An 18,829-nucleotide genomic window follows, 5' to 3' on the forward strand; every position below is an offset into this window, starting at 1 on the left:
GGCAAGCTCTACCTTTCTAGCACAGAGCCATGCTGGTCTCCAGAGATCTATAACCTTTTGACCTTGCGAGAGCTCTGGAAAACGTCCGCTTCATTAAGAGGCTGACTCTGGTGCTGACTTAAGCACGCCAAGAAACAGAGTTGGACAGGAGGATAGCTGAAGTATTTGCTTGACATGTTATTTATTTATTTCATACCTTTTTTTTTTTTTTTTATACCGACATTCATGATACAGATCATAGCATATCGGTTTACAAGGAACAGGGTGTTATAACATTAACCTTAACATAGACAAAGATGCAAAAGTTACAATAAAACAGGGAACCCAGCATCAAGCACCTTGTTTCTTGTTAGTGTGTGGAGCTATTCCCCCAGAACCTCTCCTTCAGCGCTGAGTGTGCCAGACTTGACACTGGTCCAGTGCCCTTAACCTTTCTCAATTTCATGTGCACCAAATGAGATGGGAGTCAGAAAGGGAAGCCTTTCCTGCCCCTTGACTTCCCTCAATCCTAAAGCATAAAGAAGTGAACTTTAGACCATACATATTATTAGTTCCAGAGTCATTGAACTAGTGTTCTCTGGGTCCAAGTCAGAAGAATTCTGAGGCCCTGGATACATGTCAGACAAATACTCAGCCTCCCATCATAGCCCTATTTAGAGACCTGTTTTCCAGCCTGTAGAATCCACCTTTCCCTGACTTTGTTCAAAGGATAGCTGAGGCCATCTCCTTTGAGTTACTGGTTAAGGTTGAGCACAGGGCACCTCTTCTTGACCTGGATGCCTGCTAAGGACTTGGTGGTAGTGCCCATCCAATGTCTCCTCTAGGATGCATAGATGAGGATAGTGGAGAGAGCAGACTTGAAGTATTGTATCATCAGCTTAAGGATCCAATGAGTCCCAGTTGCCATATCAGAGTATGTTTGCCAGATCTGCCTTAAAAAGGGCCAGGAAGTCAAGAACCTACAAGCACGTGCCTCCCTGGGTGTGAGTTTGATTCTAGATTTCTTTGGGAAGAAACATTACCAGAATGATATACACCAGTCCTGTTGATATACTTGATGCAATACTTGCACACAATACTGGAAGAAGCCTCACCCTCAAACAAAATTCCAGGTTTCTTCCTCAAGAGAAACAGAATTCCATCACTTGATGGAAATAGGTAAGTAGTGGGGAAAAGAATCAAGTCTGTATAACCTATAATGCCTTACAATTGCAACTAGAAAGTTTACCAGGTAGCTAACAAAATGCGTTATTCCAGACAGTCAAATCAGGTGGCCATGATTTACTTGAACAGGTATACAAGGAGCAGGCTCCTTCTTTCTATATTAGGAAATTATCAAGATGTGGAACTGAGCTTTTTTTTATTTTTTCAGAAAATGACCATAACAGGCATGCACCTGGCAGGAGGAGAGAACTTCCTGACAGACAAACAATTGAAACCTGGACTTCTCTATCCCCCCACTAGTGGATCAGGATGTAGCAAACCAAGTCTTCATTAAGTGGAGCAAATCCAAAGCAGACCTGTTCGATTGGAGGAGGGAAGGTACCAGCCTTTCGATCTGGGATGACATCAGAACACAAACTAACAGGAATCCCCATCCCTTCACTGAGAGTCAAATTTTCTGTAGATGTATCTACCCTAACACTGATTGCCATTTGGCAAAGATACAGTTGGTTTACGCTTTTGGGGGATTTGTCGTTTAGGAAACCAGTTTGTGAACTTCTCCAACTTTGATCATTCAGAACCAAGGAGCATTGCTTCACCCCAGGATGCATTTTCAAGCTGTTGCAGCTTGGATGTTGAGGGATGTATTAATATGCTTTGATTTCTCCAGTCTTCTGCTTTGTAGAAAGAAATCCAACTAGGTGGGGGGTTTAAATGGAAAAGATTTGCCATCTTTTGAGGGCAAGTCTCTTGCTCTTTTCTTTCACTTCACATACAAACTACTTGAATATCTTCTTTATCTTTGAGTGTGGCCTAAAATCTCACTATTGGGGAACACAGTGCAATTGGCATTTACCACCAACATGTAGGAAGAAACACTATTGCTGTTTGGAAAATTAAAAAACAAATTATGGGATTTTCCAGAAAAAATATTTCCTGTTCATTGGTGGTTCTTGTTCTCCTAGGACAAGCTGGATGGTAATTCTCACAGATGAGTGACATCATCAGATGAAGTCCAGCACGGAAAACTTTTGTCAAAGTTTCTAGAAGCTTTGACTTGCACACTGAGCATGCCCAGCATGCCATAAGAACATAAGAAATTGCCATGCTGGGTCAAACCAAGAGTCCATCAAGCCCAGCATCCTATTTCCAACAGAGGCCAAACCAGGCCACAAGAAACTGGCAGGTACCCAAACACCAAGAAGATCCCGTGCTACTGATGCAATTAATAGAAGTGGCTATTCCCTAAGTCAACTTGATTAATAGCAGTTAGTGGACTTCTCCAAGAACTTATCCAAACCTTTTTTGAACCCAGCTACACTAACTGCACTAACCACATCCTCTGGCAACAAATTCCAGAGCTTAATTGTGTGTTGAGTGAGAATTTTCTCCGATTAGTCTTAAATGTGCTCCTTGCTAACTTCATGGAATGCCCCTTAGTCCTTCTATTATCCGAAAGTGTAAATAACCAATTCATACCTACTTGTTCTAGACCTCTCATGATCTTAAAGACCTCTATCATTATCCCCCCTCAACCGTCTCTTCTCCAAGCTGAACAGCCCTAACCTCTTCAGCCTTTCCTCATATGGGAGCTGTTCCATCCCCTTTATCATTTTGGTTGCCTTTCTCTGTATCTTCTCCATCGCAACCATATCTTTTTTTAGATCTGGTGACCAGAATTGTACAGAGAAGGGCAACCAAAATGATAAAGGGATGGAACAGCTCCCCTATGAGGAAAAGCTGAAGAGGCAACCGGAAGGGGATGGAACATGCCTGCGGACCATGGCCATCAGGGATCCACGTGAGGTTTGCATCCTCTGGGTGTCAGCTGTGTGATCATGTGACCCCCAAGGGCCGTCGTGCTCGTCTCGATAAAATGGAGAAACCTTTCAGTCCTAAAATGTCCACTCCATCAACACCCGTGTCCGGAGCCCCTGACACCTGGGGGTTGAGGGGAGCCGCTCAATACGCATCCTCTCACCACCACCCCCCAACGACATCGTCTTCTAAAGACTGAGGGAACGATGATCGGTCCCCCATGATCTCACTGGTTTCCAGGACATTGGGATCCTCCACTTCCTCGGTGCTGGGGAAAGACCAGGCTGAGCACCGTGGGAGATCTCACAAACATTGACACCGGTCGCTGTCGACACACTGCTCTGGTTCTGATGCGGTGCCAGCGACTGCCGCACCACCACCAAAGTGACCCCATGGTACGGAGACCACATCCTCCGATAAACCTGGGAGTCCCTGGCATTCCCCACCAATATCTGTGCCATGTATTGTGCCTCCTTGGAGAACCGAGGAAGCACTGGTGACACCTCGACCCCCTCCCTCAGTCCTGTCCTTACTGGACTTTCAGGAGGGGTTGGACTGCAGGGTGCAGAGCACGGTGCTCTGAGCTCTGTGGAGTGTTGAGCCACCCCTGCCACCAGTCCCCATGCAAGAACGGAGCCTCCGCCATCTATCTTGGTGCCCCTGCTCAACTGTCTGGATGTCCTCAGCACCCTCCCGACACAACCAGTGCTGCCTTCCTATTCACTGGAGAGATGAAGATCGGGTGTTTCCACATTCGAAGGAGAAGCACCTTAAAGATGTCATGAATGGGGACAGCCACTATTTCCTTAGGAGCGTCGACAAATTGGAGTACCTCCAACATCTTATGTCTTACGTCCTCCTCCGTGAAAGCTGGAAGGGGATAGCTTCGGCCATGGCCCTAACGAATCCTGCAAAGCAGAGGTCCTCTGGAGGGACTGATGCATTTCCACCGGTAGGGAAGGCTCTGAAAGTTCCCCAGCAGCCACCAGTGCCCCCATCAGGAGCAATCCCTGATGGGGGCACTGATCCGTGGGGTGACGACTTTTCAGAGTCTTCGTCTGAAAGCTCGGATGACCTCCTTTCAGAGCCTGCCCCACTGGAGGAAATGCGTCAGTCCCTCTGGAGGACCTCTCCTTTGCAGGGTTCGTTAGGGCCATGGCTAAAGCTATCCCCTTCCAGCTTCTCACGGAGGAGGATGCCCGACATTAGATGTTGGAGGTACTCCAATTTGTCGATGCTCCTAAGGAGAATAGTGGCTGTCCCCATTCATGACATCTTTAAGATGCTTCTCCTTCGAATGTGGGAACACCCGATCTCCATCTCTCCAGTGAATAGGAAGGTGGATGCCACTTACCTGGTGCAGCAAGCATTAGGGTTTGAGAGGCAGCATCTCCCTCACCAATCTGTGGCTCTTAAAAAGGCCAAGCGCTCCCACACCCATGCACCTGCCCGTCCGGGGCGGGAGCATAGGGAACTGGATGGTTTGGGTAGGAAGGTTTTTCAGGGCACTATGCTTCTCGCCCGTATTGCCTCCTATCAGTAGTTCATGACCCAGTACAACCAAAACCTGTGGAAACAGGTCCAGGAACCTGCAGAAGACCTGCCCCAGCAGCAACAGAAGTCACTTTATGCCGTTGTCCACTTGGGTCTGGAAGCCAGGAAACACAAGGTGAGGTCCACCTACGATGTTTTGAGACAGCAGCCTAGGTATCCGCCGTGGGCACTGGCGCCCATAGGATGGCCTGGCTACAGGCTTCCAACCTCCGTCCAGAGGTGCAGGAGAAGCTGACTGACCTCCCTTGTACGGGTGATAACCTTTTTGGGGATATGGTCAGAGATGCAGTAGCTCAGTTGAAGGATCACTACGAAACCAACAGCTCTCCGCTAGTGTTTCAGACCCACCCTCTTCTGTCTAGAAATCTTCCAGGGCAAGCTCCAGGAAGCCCTTTTACTGGCAGCGGAAATATTACCCTCCCTCCCCCCAGCCTCTCTGACTCACCCAACCCGTACTAGCTCCAGGGGCCATTCCCGTCAACAGCATGCACCTAGGCCCAAGCCGGCCCCTCAACAAGCCCTGGTCTATGGGCTTTTGACTGGTGGCGAGGGATGCAGACTTCACCTACCACTGGGGAGCGAGGGATGCAGACTTCACCTACCACTGGGGAGCCATCACTTCGGACCAATGGGTCCTTACCATAGTTCGTCAGGGGTACCATCTCAATTTCAGAAGGATTCGAGAGAACTCTCCTCCATGTCCATCATGGGGTTCGTTTGCCCAGCAAGTCATACCTTGGACAGAACTATCCGCCCTTCTCACAGCAGGAGCGGTAGAGCCCGTTCCTTGCCCTCAGCAGGGCCAGAGGTGTTCTATTCAAGGTATTTCCTCATACTGAAGAGGACTGGGGTTTGCGCCCCATTCTCAACCACAGGGCATTGAACAAATATCTCACAAGAGAAAAGTTCAAGATGGTTTCTCTGGGCCCTCTTATTCCCCTCCTCAAAAGAGGGAACTGGCTCTCTCCCTCAACCTCAAGGATGCCTACGCCCACATAGCCATCTTCCCTGGCCACAGGAAGTACCTTCGCTTTGTGGTGGAGAAGGCAGACTACCAGTACAGGGTGCTACCTTTTGGTTTGGCTTCAGCCCCTCGCGTCTTCACCAAGTGCCTGTCCGTGATGGCTGCACATCTCAGGCGCTGTGCGATGCACGCCTTCCCTTACCTGGACAACTGGTTGGTCAAAAGCGACTTGCACACAGGAGTATGAGACGCTTTATTGCTAACCTTGCAGACGCTGCAGTCAGAAATTTTTATCAACTTCCCAAAGTCTCACCTCTGCCTGTCTCCCCAACTGGACTTGGAGCCAGGCTGGACATGATGCAGGCAAAAGCATTCTTGCCCCGCAATCGGGCTCTTGCCCTCGCTTCGCTGTCAATCTTAATGTGCAGCTGTCGGCACATCAGTGCCCACCTTCTGCTTTGCTTGTTGGGCCACATGGCAGCCTCGGTCTGTTACACCTCTAACCTGCCTTTGCATGTGCAGGGTGAAATGGACATTGCAATCTCAATGGCAGCAGGCATCCCAGGACCTTGAGGCCTGTGTCTCCATCACACCACTTCTGAGGATATCTCTGTCCTGGTGGGAGAGCCTCTCCAGTTTGGAGCAGGGGATCATCTTTCAAGCCACCCTGCCCCAAGTAGTCCTTACTACCGATGCCTCTCCTCAGGCTTGGGGGAGCCCATGTGGATGGCCTCCACATGCAGGGTCACTGGACTGCTCAGGAAACTCTCTGCCAGATAAACTTCTTAGAGCTTCAGGTGGTTCATTACACATTCCAGGACCGGTTGTCACACAAGGAAATCCTGGTTCGAATAGTCAACCCAGTCACGATGTGGTATATCAATAAACAGGGAGGCATGGGGTCGTTCCTCCTCTGTCAGGAGGCAGTGCAGCTCTGGTCCTGGACCTTGTCGCAGGGGATGTCGCTGTGGACAATGTATCTACCTGGGACTATGAATGTGCTGGTGGACCGTGTAAGCTGCTTTTTTCAGCCACATGAGTGGTCCTTGAATCCAACAGTGGCGGCCCGGATTTTCCACCTGTGGGGAACCCCAGATGTATACCTTTTCACATCCCTGTACAACTGCAAGGTGAGCAACCTTTGCTCCCTGTTCTCATGGGACAGTCATCCAGCCTCCGACGCCTTCTCCCTTCACTGGGGGAAGGGCCTCCTGTACATGTTCCCTCTTCTCCCGCTCCTCTTGAAGACTTTTCTGAAACTTCAACAGGACCAGGGGACCATGATATTTGTGTCACCCTACTGGCCCTGGCAGGTCTGGTTCTCTTTTCTTCGGGATCTGTCAATCAGGAATCCCAACAGGCTGGGGACCGTGCCCGATCTGATCACTCAGATGGCATTGCGCCATCCGAAACTCTGGGTGTTGGCCTTGACGGCATGGATGTTGATCATCTAGTCCTTCAGCCCCTGCACCTCTCGGAAGACGTCTCCCAGGTGCTGGTGGCTTCTACAAAGCCTTCACCAGGAAGTCTTACAGCTCAAAATGGAAGAGGTTCTCCACCTGGTGTGCAAGGCATGACTTAGATCCATTCACTTTCCCCCTCCCCTAGTTCTTGGACTATTTGGGGCACCTTTCCAAGCCTGGGCTTCAGACTAGCTCAGTCAGGGTTCATCTTAGTGCCGTTAGTGTGTACCATTGGGGTGTCGCTGGCACTCCCATCTCTGTACAGCATTTAGTGGGTCACTTTGAGGGGTTTGATTCAACTGAAGCCCCCTCTTCGGCCTCCTGTTGTATTCTGGGACCTTAACGTTGTCCTAGAGTGGCTCATGCATCCTCCCTTCGAGCCTCTGCGCTCCTGCGACCCAAAGTTTCTCACCTGGAAGGCTATATTCCTAGTGGCGATCAATTTGGCTCGTAGTCAGTGAGCTTCAGGCCTTGGTCACCTACCTGCCATAAACGAAGTTTTTTCATGATTGTGTAGTCCTGCGTATGTATCCCAAGTTCCTGCCTAAGGGTTGTGACTGACTTTCACATCAATCAGTCCATTGTTTTGCCCACCTTCTTTCCAAGGCCCGTTCCCATCCAGGGGAAAGGGCTCTTTATATTTTGGATTGCAAAAGGACTTTGGCTTTCTATTTGGACCACACAGCGCTTATAGGAAATCCACTTAGCTCTTTGTGTCTTTCGACGACAACAGACTGGAAGTTGCGGTGGGTAAACAGACTTTATCAAATTGGCTGGCAGACTGCATTACCTTCTGCTGTGCACAAGCGGGCCTTCAGCTTGGAGGTCAAATCAAAGTTCACTCAGTGAAGGCCATGGCGGCTCAGTAGCCCACCTGCGGGTGTGTTGCGTCTGTCAGTCGCAGACGGCTGCGACCGCTCTGCCTTACCTCTTTTCTTCCCTTTTCCTCCTCCTTGAGCAAGATGGCTGCCTCTGGTGCCGAGTGCCAAAACCCTCGGCGTCTCCGACTCAGCATGGGCATCCCAGTCCGCCACGCTCCTTCCCGTGGCCTCCTAGGGCGCGCGCACGTTGCCTACGCTCAAATACACGTCATGGCGGGAACCTCGGGGGCGTCCCCACCGCATGACGTTGATACCTCCGGGTATTTAAAGCCTCCTCTACGCTACCATCATTGAGTTAGCAAGGACTTAGGTTTAAGCTACTCTGACCATTCTAAGCTGCTTGCTTAGATGCCTCGCGACCCTCCGGGAATCTCGCTCCTTACGAAGCTCTAGGCACCCGCTCCTCGGGGCCTCTCACTTCCAACCACCCTTCAGGGTTTCTACTAACTAGACAACCGCTCCTCGGGGGTCTCTCTCTCTATTTATTTCAGGATCTTCTAGACTATCGGGTACTCACTCCTCGAGAGCCTACCAGTCTGTGAATCCTTCACCACGGACCTTCAGTCCCACCATCATCATTTCCAGGAAGACGCCGCTAACACTCCTGTGAGTACCTCTACGATCTGGTGCTCCAACTCCACCCACCAGGCTCGGCCTTGCCGGCACTGTGGGTTCCTAGCTATCTTGAACATCTGGGTGAGACTGTCTGAACATATTGGCACCTTGCGGACTTCAGTGCCTTTCCTTCCTGCCTCATACTATCTATCTACAGCAGTACAATAAAGCTTTCCACCTACAAGTGTCTGCTCTCTGAGGTTAGCCTATCACTGTGGTTCCCCATGGGGCCCCTCCTCGTGGGAGGAGTCATCATCTCCACTGCGACTAAGGGTCCACACAATGCCACATACACAACAGGGTGATTCCTGTTGCCGACATTTGCTCAGCAGTGACATGGAGTTCCCTGCACACATTCGTTGCCCACTACTGTTTGGACAAGGATGGTCAAGACAGTGCGTTCGGCCAATCTGTCCTCCGCAATCTCTTCCAGGTTTAGACCCAATTCTTCCTACCTAAGGCCCCTGATTGGAACCGGGCTGTCCCCCTGCTGACCAACAGCATCACAGTTGTTGTGCCCGTTGGCCTCTTGTTCAGTAACTGTTGGTCTTAGTTGTTGCCGGGAACAGCCTGGAGTTTGGTATTCACCCATTTGTGAGAACTACCAGCCTGCTTGTCCTAGGAGAAAGCGCAGTTGCTTACCTGTAACAGGTGTTCTCCTAGGACAGCAGGATGTTAGTCCTTGGGAAACCCACCCTCCACCCCGCGAAATTGGGTCATCATGCGTTTTAATTTTTTCGCTTGGTTTTTTTTGCTATGTTACGAGACTAAAGGGGGACCTCGCTTGGACGTGCGGATAGTGACATGCTGGGCATGCTCAGTGTGCTAGTCAAAGCTTCTAGAAACTGTGACAATTGTTTTCTGTGCCAGGCTCCATCTGATGATGCCACCCATCTGTGAGGACTAACATCCTGCTGTCCTAGGAAAACACTTGTTACAGGTAAGCAACTGAGCTTTCCTTTTTTGTTGAAGGCAGCCCCTTAGCTAGACAATCCAGCTAGTGTGACTCTATGAGCTGCCTGTTTTCAGAGAAAGCAAATTACCTATAGTAGGTGTTCTCGGAAGATAGCAATTTATAAGTCACACAAAACACCCACCTTTTGAATTGTTTCTCCCAATCAATTTTAATATATGAAACCGAGGGGAGCCTGAACCCACTGCGTGAACTGCCACACATGCAGTAAAAAGCTATTGCTTTTCTAGAAACTTGTGGAAGAATCATGTCCATTTGACACTCAGTGCTGCCATGTGAACTCCTTGTGTGACTCTGAACTACTGTCTTCAGAGAACACAAGTGACAGGTAAACAACTTTGCTTTATTTTAAAGACTATAATTAAAAACTCAAGCATGGCTGTTGTATATAAATAAAGCTTTATTCTAGCAGTCAGACATTGGACAGTGCCACTATCACTAATTGATTCTTAATTTCATTCATATATTATTTCTCCAAAATGAACATAGAGGCATACATAAGCAAAAAGGGTATCTGTAAATCATGCATTGTGTTGCCAGTGAAACTGAATTTGCAGTCATCTTAATATCCCAATTCCCTTTCTCTCTCTTATTCTTCCAACCTGCTGCTATTTAAAGCAGATAACTCCAGAAACATCATGGCTACATTTCCACTGAGGTATTGACCTTAAGATATAATTTTTCTCTTCTAGATTTGTCAGTGAATCATTGAGCTTTTTTATGTTCATACATTTCCCATTTATTATTTCTTTCTGAAGCTTGCAACACATTTCAAAGCCTTTATCTGCAACTCACAGTATTACCATATGATGGCAGCAAATTCATAGTTACAGTGCTGCTACAGCTGCATGCTTGGGAGAATATATCCAAAATTAAATACTTACAGTGGTTATGAAGTAGTTTTGTTTGTGTTCTAAGCATTTCATTACCAATTGTGATAAACCATTGCTACACTGCCTTTGCCAGTTTTGGTAAAATTTTGTTGAGAGATGGATCCCACTAGCATTTACTTGTGTCATATAGCCCTTGGATGTGGTCCATTTCAGGCAGTCCCAGATGTGCATCCTGTTTCAAGCTGTTCATATCCATTTCAGTGTAGCATTCATGCTGTTCTTTGTAATTTGTGTTTTCTTTCTCTTTTTAGGTCCTTGGGGTGTCGATGTTTTAATACCAATTCAGCAATTAAATCTGTGGTGAAGTCATTTTCTAAGTGGAAGAAGAAATTTTTAAATACAGCGTTGTGGTAGATACAGTGAAATTCTGTACAGATTTTTCTCTAAGGAGAATATGACATGCTTACTAAGATTAAGTGCATTGAGGGGCAGTTTTGTTTGCCTAAAAAAATGAAATGTAAAGGACAAGTAAACAGTTTGAGGATAAGCTACATTATTTTTTTAAATCAACATTTTATTTATGTGATATCAGTTTATTTCCAAATCACAAAGTATTCCCTTATTTGTTTTTATTTTTTAATCAAAGACTAATTTGAGAGGAATTTGGTACAGATTTAAACCCCTAATGCTTTATTGGGTCTGCTAAATAATCATGATCTCTGCTGGATATGTTTACATCGATGAACTGAAATGGCCGGTATGCTGAGTTCTCATCTCAGAATTTTAGAAGAGAATTTGGGCATTTCATTTGAAATGCTTCATATAGCGAGGTTTATTTGAAGAATGTTACTATGGAAAGAAGTAAAGCTACAAGCAGAATATTAGCATTTTTTTGTTTTTAACCTAAAATTTTTCAGTGTATTTAAAATAAAACTTTTTTTTTTAAAGTTTCAACAGTCTTCTCAGAAAGAAGCAGAAGTTGTGAACTGCCAGGAGGTATCAAAATACTACCATGCTTGCCATTAATAACCCTGAAAGTTTGCTTGTCCTTTAAAAATTATCTTGTGAAATTCCTTCCAGTAGTGCCACTGTATTTTGTCTCCAAATTAAAGAAGCTTATTGTAGTATGTTTGCTGAAGAATTCTAAACAAAAAATATACAGCTTATTAGAGTGTGGGAATAGGGATCTAAATTTTAAATAAAATTATATATATATAAATATAAAAAATTGGTGCTGATTTTATAATTGCGCAGTTTGTTTAGTTTTTTCTTACTTTTAAATTCCAACTTAAAATTGAGGTTTCAGAAATATATTGAAAGTTTAACAATGTTTAAAAATAGAAAAAGCGTGAATATTCATGCTTTAAAAATGATTTTTAAATTTGTATTTTATATTGTTTTATTGATCTGTCTTTGCAAGCAGTCTCCAGGTTAAATATACTTCTAACAGGTTACAGTACATTTCCTCTGTATGTAAATTAGTTTGGATAATAGAAAATTCATTAAAAAATAATAATCTTTGAAAGCTAAGCTTTAAAATTCATGTGTGTCCTTTCACAAACGGATCAGTCTGAAACAGAAAATGGATGTTTGCCATTTTGACATCGTGTTTTGCAAGGGTTGGGCAGCTAGAACATCCTTTTTAAGGAAATATTAACTTATATTACATATGTATATTTTTTTTGTCATTTGTCTCTCAGATCATGAGGTATATTATTTGAATCATTCCATGCCTTAATATGCTTGCAATACACAAATCTCTTCAATTAGGTTAGACAAGCTTGTTTTTAGATACAGACATAATAAACATTGGGCTGTGGTAGCCAAAAACCATAGATTATCTAAAGGGTCATGATAAAAATATATTATTTTAATAAGTCATGGGCTAACAAACATACCAGGTCTGTCTAACTTGTTTTCCATAAATTAATATTCTCATGTCTGAAAGTACTGCCTATATTTTTATTTTTCACACCACTGCAATTAATAGAACTGCTGAGAGGACTGTGTATATATATATATGATTTTAAACTTAAACAGATTTTTTTTTCTTACTCAAGGATTGTTTTTGTGAAAGCAGTTCTTACAGCTTTGTTTTCAACCAGCTAAAAATGTTTTATATATTTACCTTAACCTGTTGTCCTCCACATTCTATTGTCCTCTGTACTGTTTTCTGATTTGTATTTATGTCTTGAGACAGTAACTTTTTGAATAAAAATAAACCTACTGTATGTTGTACGTTTAATCTTTGTAAATACAATAGGAGAGGCTAGGAGGTATTAACTATACAAGACTGAAATGTGAAAGCAGTGGAATGCATTTGTGCTTTCTTCCTTTTAAGTCTTTTCAGACCTATTCTTCCTTCCCTCAAGGTGGAAGGCAGAGATCAATCATCAGGTTTTATCTAATCTTCTTGGACCTTTTAACTAACACATTATTGCCTGTAGAGCCACATTTTCCTCTACGATTGTGGCGCATATTTTGCAATTCTACTATCTTGTAACAGATTCTAAGCAGAAAAAAAAAAACTAGAACATAAGGAGGAATGGATAGGAATGGTCTGATTATAAGGGAGAAATTCCTCAGACGTCTGTGATTGAATCCTTTTGCTATTTGTGTAATGACTTTAACCAGAATGTTTACTTTGAATTTATAAACTGCTGTACCAGAAAAAGGGGGAATCTGGTACAAATGTAGGCTGGTTTAGTGGCTTTCGTTAATAGTCGTTATGTGGTGAATTTGGCCATTTTGGATATCCATAATTCCCTCCTTAGAAAGTTATCAGGTTTTTGCTAGAATTTGAATTGGATAATGAGCAATGCTTTGAAATAATTCTGTATGCAGATTTCTAGAAGATCAGGAGCCACTTACTTTGTTGAAATCCCACGCTAAGTCTGTTTGGGAGACCACATCTACAAAAGGATATTGGCAAAGGGAGAGCCCAGTTTAAAGGGAGTTAAAAATGCAGTTTCTGGAAGAAAGCGGAGAAGATATGGAAAATACTGTTAAATGTTTTTAACTTAGAAGGTGGCATTTTCCATAGAATGTAAAGTTCATAGACATGAAGTTGTCATATAAAGCTAAATGGAGAGAAGCTCAATAAGAATGTAAGAAAATGCTTTTTCAATAAGAAAAGTAGTAGATGCATGTAACAGACTTCTGGTGGAGGTTATAGGCACCAAAAGAGTGACAGTTTAAGCATGCATGGAATAAGCACATGGATCCTAGTGGTGGAGGGAGGGAGAAGACAGCAGAGTATGACTTGTGATCATCCAGTAGGCAAGTACAATTGGGCAGACTAGGTGGACTAAGTGCTCTTTTTCTGTTGACATTTTCAATATTTCTTGGTTTCTGTTAAACTCAAAAATCCCAGTAGTGACTTGGAGTCCTAATTCTTGAATCTGAAGGAAGATTTGAAATTTTAGCTGAAATAAATTATTAGAACTCACCACGCCACAGACCCAAGTAGATCAATCTTATTCCTCTGCAGTCAGGCAGGTCACTCCCCATGAGTGGATTATGCATCTCTACTAGCAGATGGAGACGGAGTAAAAGCTGAAGTCACAGATATATAGCACTGCCCCGACATCAGACAGATGATTTCTGAAGAGATGAGTGATTGAATAGCACTGCTTGCCTCCTGGGGTGATACCATTGGGTCCCTCCCTCAGTTGAGAGCCTTGAGTCCAGTGGACTACTTCTGGTGTGGGCTTTAAGAAAGAAAGAAAAGCGGTTGCAGGCTGAGAGAGGCTCAACAGTGACTTTTTCATCCTCTCCCCTGTAGCCGGAGACCTGTTCCTGCTTGCAGCTAGAGAGGGCTGAGCTCAGGTAAAACAGAAAACTTATTTTTTGGAGAAGATTTTAAGGGAGGCTCTCCTCCTAACAGGTTTCCTTCTCGGTGTTGGCGTTCGATGTTCCCCACTCACGTCTCTATGGAGTTTAGTGAGGTGTAGTGGCAGCGCACGCTCGAGTTCAGCAGCCTTTTTTGGTAGGCTCCGCTTCCAGGCTTCCTTTTCGCTGGCAATGTGGCCATAATGGTCCTTTGCATGCTTTTTTGTGTGTGACGGCCTGCATGCACGCCTACTTGCGCACCTAGTTCCGCGTCTCCTGTTGTGCGCGTACTTAGGCAGCCTATTGGTGTGCGCACCTTACAGTGTGTGTAGTTCGCACATGGTCCTGTACACGTATTGTGTGTTTATATTTGTGCACAGTTAAGCGCATAGCTGAGCGTGTGTTATGCGCGTGGGATGAGCGTGTATTGTGCATCTATTTAAGCGTGTGTAGTTACACGCATTCCTGGCTGCATAATTGTCCACTGAGTGTGTATTTCGCGCATATCTTACTGAGTTAACAGCACGCCATGGAACCGCCATATAAGGACGACACAGCTGGAGCTTTCTGCGAGTCTGTGTCAGCACTTCCTGGGTGCTCGAGGTGATTTGCTGCCTCCTAATTTTGACGACGCTGGTCCATCCCCTCATTCTGAGGGGAGTGGGCCTGGAGGCGACACAACAAGGGGCGTCCCCTTCTTCAGTTGATCCACTGACAGAGATGTCCTTTGCAGAGTCTCGCTCCCAGTTCATCAGGTTTGGATCTATGGGTCTGGAATGAACCATTCTCCTTTTCCTGGGTGGAATTTTTCCAGGGTCTACAGCATTTCTGCAGGGGTGTCCTGCAGAGATGGTTATGCCTCCTAAATCGGGATCACATGGTTGAGGCCCTCCTGTGTCCACCACCACATGCAAATGCCGTGGCGCAACAATCACGACAGTTGAGAGATGTGAATCAGGACGACACTGATAATGATTTGGATTGCTCCCCTATTGAGGACATGGAAATTCCCCTGGATTTAGAGCCACATTGAACTCTTCTCCGTTTATTTCATAGAGATGAGTTGCCGGGTCTGATTACTCAGGCCCTGAAAACAGCATGTCTCTTCGTGTGTGGTTGAAGGCTTCCATATTGGTCACCTTCCACACAGCTTTTTCTTTCCCCTCCTAGATGCGATTAAAGAGTTGATTGACCTTGAATGGACTGCACCAGAGTTGAGTTTTAAAGGCGGACTCTCCTTGTCGGGTTTATATCCCTTGGATCCGCAGGCCAGAAAACAGTTGTGTTTCCCAAAGGTGTTTTCTGTCACTCAGTGAACCACTATACTTGTTGAAGGAGTGCAGCTGCATAGAATCCTCAGGATAGAAGGAACATAAGAACATGCCATACTGGGTCAGACTAAGGGTCCATCAAGCCCAGCAACCTGTTTTCAACAGTGGCCAATCCAGGCCATAAGAACCTGGCAAGTACCCAAAAACTAAGCTTTTGAGGCTATGGTGATGAATTTACAAATCGCTGCTGCTTGTTCCCTGCTGGCTCGAGCTACTTTGCATCTCTCTCATGAGTCTGCAGGAATGGTTTTGGATGGCGAAGTGGTAATAGAACTGGGGCAGCCGCCTTAGTTGATGCAGCCTGTGTCCTTTTTCTCACTGTTGCCAGAGGAGTTGCATCCGTTATAGTGACTAGACGTCAGAAACTGCCAACCAATTGTGCGGCCACAGTTAAGTCCAGTCTCACCAAACTGCCTTTCAAGGGTTCTCTCTTGTTTGGCAGTGAGTTGGAAAAGATGGCAAATAAATTGGGGGAAGCTCAGGTCCCTCATTTGCCAGATAAGAAGCCGGCTTCACAGCCTTTTCGAGCCACTGGCCGCTCTTGAGATTTCAAGCAATTTAGTCCTTATCAGGGAGCTTCCTCTCAGGGACCCCGTTCCTTTGGTAGGTCTCAGTTCTTTTGCCCCAGAAGACCTCTGAGGAATGCAGGCTTCGGGGATGGAGCACCTTGATCTTCCCTCTGAAAGTTTGCGGACTTACCTTGTGTTGCAAGAACTAGGTTACCACCTTTCTTGCTTTTCTCAGAAGTGGGTCCAGATCACATCGGACCAATGGGTCCTAGAAGTGATTCGGGTGGCTAGGCTGAGGAGTTCCTTCACATTCCCCGTGCCACTCTCCTCAGAAGAGGGTAGTTGTGGAAACTACATTGAGAAGACTATTGGATCTGAAGGCTGTAATTCCTGTTCCCAAATTGCAAGAAGGTATGGGCCGCTATTCCATCTATTTTGTCGTTCCCAAGAAAGAGGGGTCCTTTCTACCCATCCTGGATCTCAAAGGAATCAGTCGTCATTTGCGAGTCACCCATTTCCGAATGGAGACTGTACGCTCTGTAATAAGGGCGGTATGATCAGGGGACTACCTCATATCTCTGGGTCTGACGGAGGCATATCTGTGTATTCCCATTCGTCAGGAACATCAACACTTTCTTAGGTTTGCCATTCTGTAATGTCGACATCAATTTCACGCCTTGCCTTTTGGGCTGTCCACTGCACCCAGGACCTTCTCCAAGGTTATGGTGATGGTAGTGGCAGTCTTGCGCAAGGGTGGCATCCCAGTTCACCCATATCTGGAAGACTGCTTGATTCCAGTCGAGTGTGAAAGAAAGTCACCAGACATCTCGCAAGGTGGTCTCCTTGCTCTTTATGTCAGAAACAATATCCAAGCATCTGAGCTGCAAGGAAGATGGGGCAATGAAGAAGCACTATGGGCCGACTTAAAAAAAGATGGGGCATCCATTTTTATTGGAGTGGTTTACAGGTCTCCAAACCAAAAGGAAGAGCTGGACAGAGATCTGGTTGAAGACATCCACAGGATAGGAAAGAAAGGAGAAGTGGTGATCGTTGGAGACTTTAATATGCCAGATGTAGACTGGAGAATCCCATCTGCAGAATCTAATAATAGTAGAGAAATAGTAGATGCCCTGCAAGTAGCTTTGTTCAAACAAATGGTAATGGAACCCATGAGAGAAGGAGCTATACTCGACTTAGTGCTCACTAATGGAGATAATGTCTCAGACGTCCAGGTGGGTGCCCACCTCAGCACCAGTGATCATCAAACGGTATGGTTTAATATCACAAAAAGGACATGGAAAAGAAGCACAAAAACCCAAGTTTTGCTGTTCAAAAACACAGACTTTGATGAAATGGGGAAGTACCTGGAGGAAGAACTAAAAGGCTGGGAGAAAGAGAGAGATGTGGATCAACAGTGGACCAATCTAAAAGGAGCAATTACCAAGGCAACTAATCTATATGTTAGAAAAGTAAAGAAAAGCAAAAGAAACATGAAACCTGTCTGGTTCTCAAAGGAGGTGGCTGACAAAATAAAGGCTAAAAGAACAGCGTTCAAGAAATATAAAAGATCCCAAAAGGAGGAGCACAAAGAAGAATATCTGGTAGAACTGAGGGAGACAAAGAAATTAATCAAGATGGCAAAAAGTCAAGCGGAAGAGAGTATTGCCAAGGAGGTAAAGAGTGGTAACAAAACATGTTTCAGATACATCGGTGAAAAGAGAAAAGTTCAAAGTGGTATATTGAAATTGAAAGGTGGAAAGGATCAATGTGTGGAGAGAGACGAAGAAATGGCAGAAATATTAAATGAATACTTCAGTTCTGTGTTCACTAAAGAGAACCCTGGAGAAGGACCGTCACTAGTTAACAAGAAACTGGAGGGGAATGGAGTAGATGTAACTCCATTTACAGTAGAAAATGTATGGGAAGAGCTGGTGAAACTGAACGTGGACAAAGCCATGGGGCCTGATGAAGTTCATCCCAGAATACTGAGGAAGCTCAGAGATGTGCTGGCGGGTCCGCTGTGTGACCTGTTCAATAGATCCCTAGAAACGGGAGTGGTGCCGAGTGATTGGAGGAGAGCGGTGGTGGTCCCGCTTCACAAGAGTGGGAAGAGGCTGGTAACTACAGACCGGTTAGCCTCACTTCGGTGGTGGGAAAAGTAATGGAGTCACTGTTGAAAGAGAGAATAGTGAACTATCTACAGTCGGGAGAATTGCTGGACCAGAGGCAGCATGGATTTACCATTGGAAGATCCTGTCAGACAAATCTGATTGACTTTTTTGACTGCGTAACCAAGGAATTGGATCGAGGAAGAGCACTCAATGTCATCTACTTGGATTTCAGCAAAGCTTTTGACACTGTCCCGCACAGGAGACTGGTGAATAAAATGAGAAGCTTAGGAGTGAGTGCCGAGGTGGTGGCCTGGATTGCAAACTGGTTGATGGATAGAAGACAATGTGTGATGGTAAATGGAACTCTCTCTGAAGAGAAAGCGGTTTTAAGTGGTGTACCGCAGGGATCGGTGTTGGGACTGGTCCTTTTCAATATCTTTGTGAGCGACATTGCGGAAGGGATAGAAGGTAAGGTATGTCTTTTTGCGGATGACACTAAGATCTGCAACAGAGTGGACACGCCGGAAGGAGTGGAGAGAATGAGACGGGATTTAAGGAAGCTGGAAGAGTGGTCGAAGATATGGCAGCTGAGATTCAATGCCAAGAAGTGCAGAGTCATGCATATGGGGAGTGGAAATCCGAATGAACTGTATTCGATGGGGGGAGAAAGGCTGATGTGCACGGAGCAGGAGAGAGACCTTGGGGTGATGGTGTCTAATGATCTGAAGTCAGCGAAACAATGTGATAAGGCGATAGCTAAAGCCAGAAGTATGCTGGGCTGC

At 45.5% G+C, this 18,829-nt stretch overlaps 1 protein-coding gene across 1 annotated transcript in view; it reads left to right on the plus strand.

Moving 5' to 3' along the window:
* Nucleotides 1-12,496, plus strand: part of STAG2 (stromal antigen 2) — a 1,172,735-nt gene extending 1,160,239 nt beyond the window's left edge. The window contains 2 exon segments of the mRNA XM_029607875.1: nucleotides 10,051-10,090; nucleotides 10,577-12,496. Of these exon segments, the coding sequence (XP_029463735.1) occupies nucleotides 10,051-10,089 (39 nt within the window). The 3' untranslated portion in view covers nucleotide 10,090; nucleotides 10,577-12,496.
* Nucleotides 12,497-18,829: the final 6,333 nt, after the last annotated feature.

This window comes from Rhinatrema bivittatum, chromosome 6, assembly GCF_901001135.1.
Source record: "Rhinatrema bivittatum chromosome 6, aRhiBiv1.1, whole genome shotgun sequence".
NCBI lineage: Eukaryota > Metazoa > Chordata > Amphibia > Gymnophiona > Rhinatrematidae > Rhinatrema > Rhinatrema bivittatum.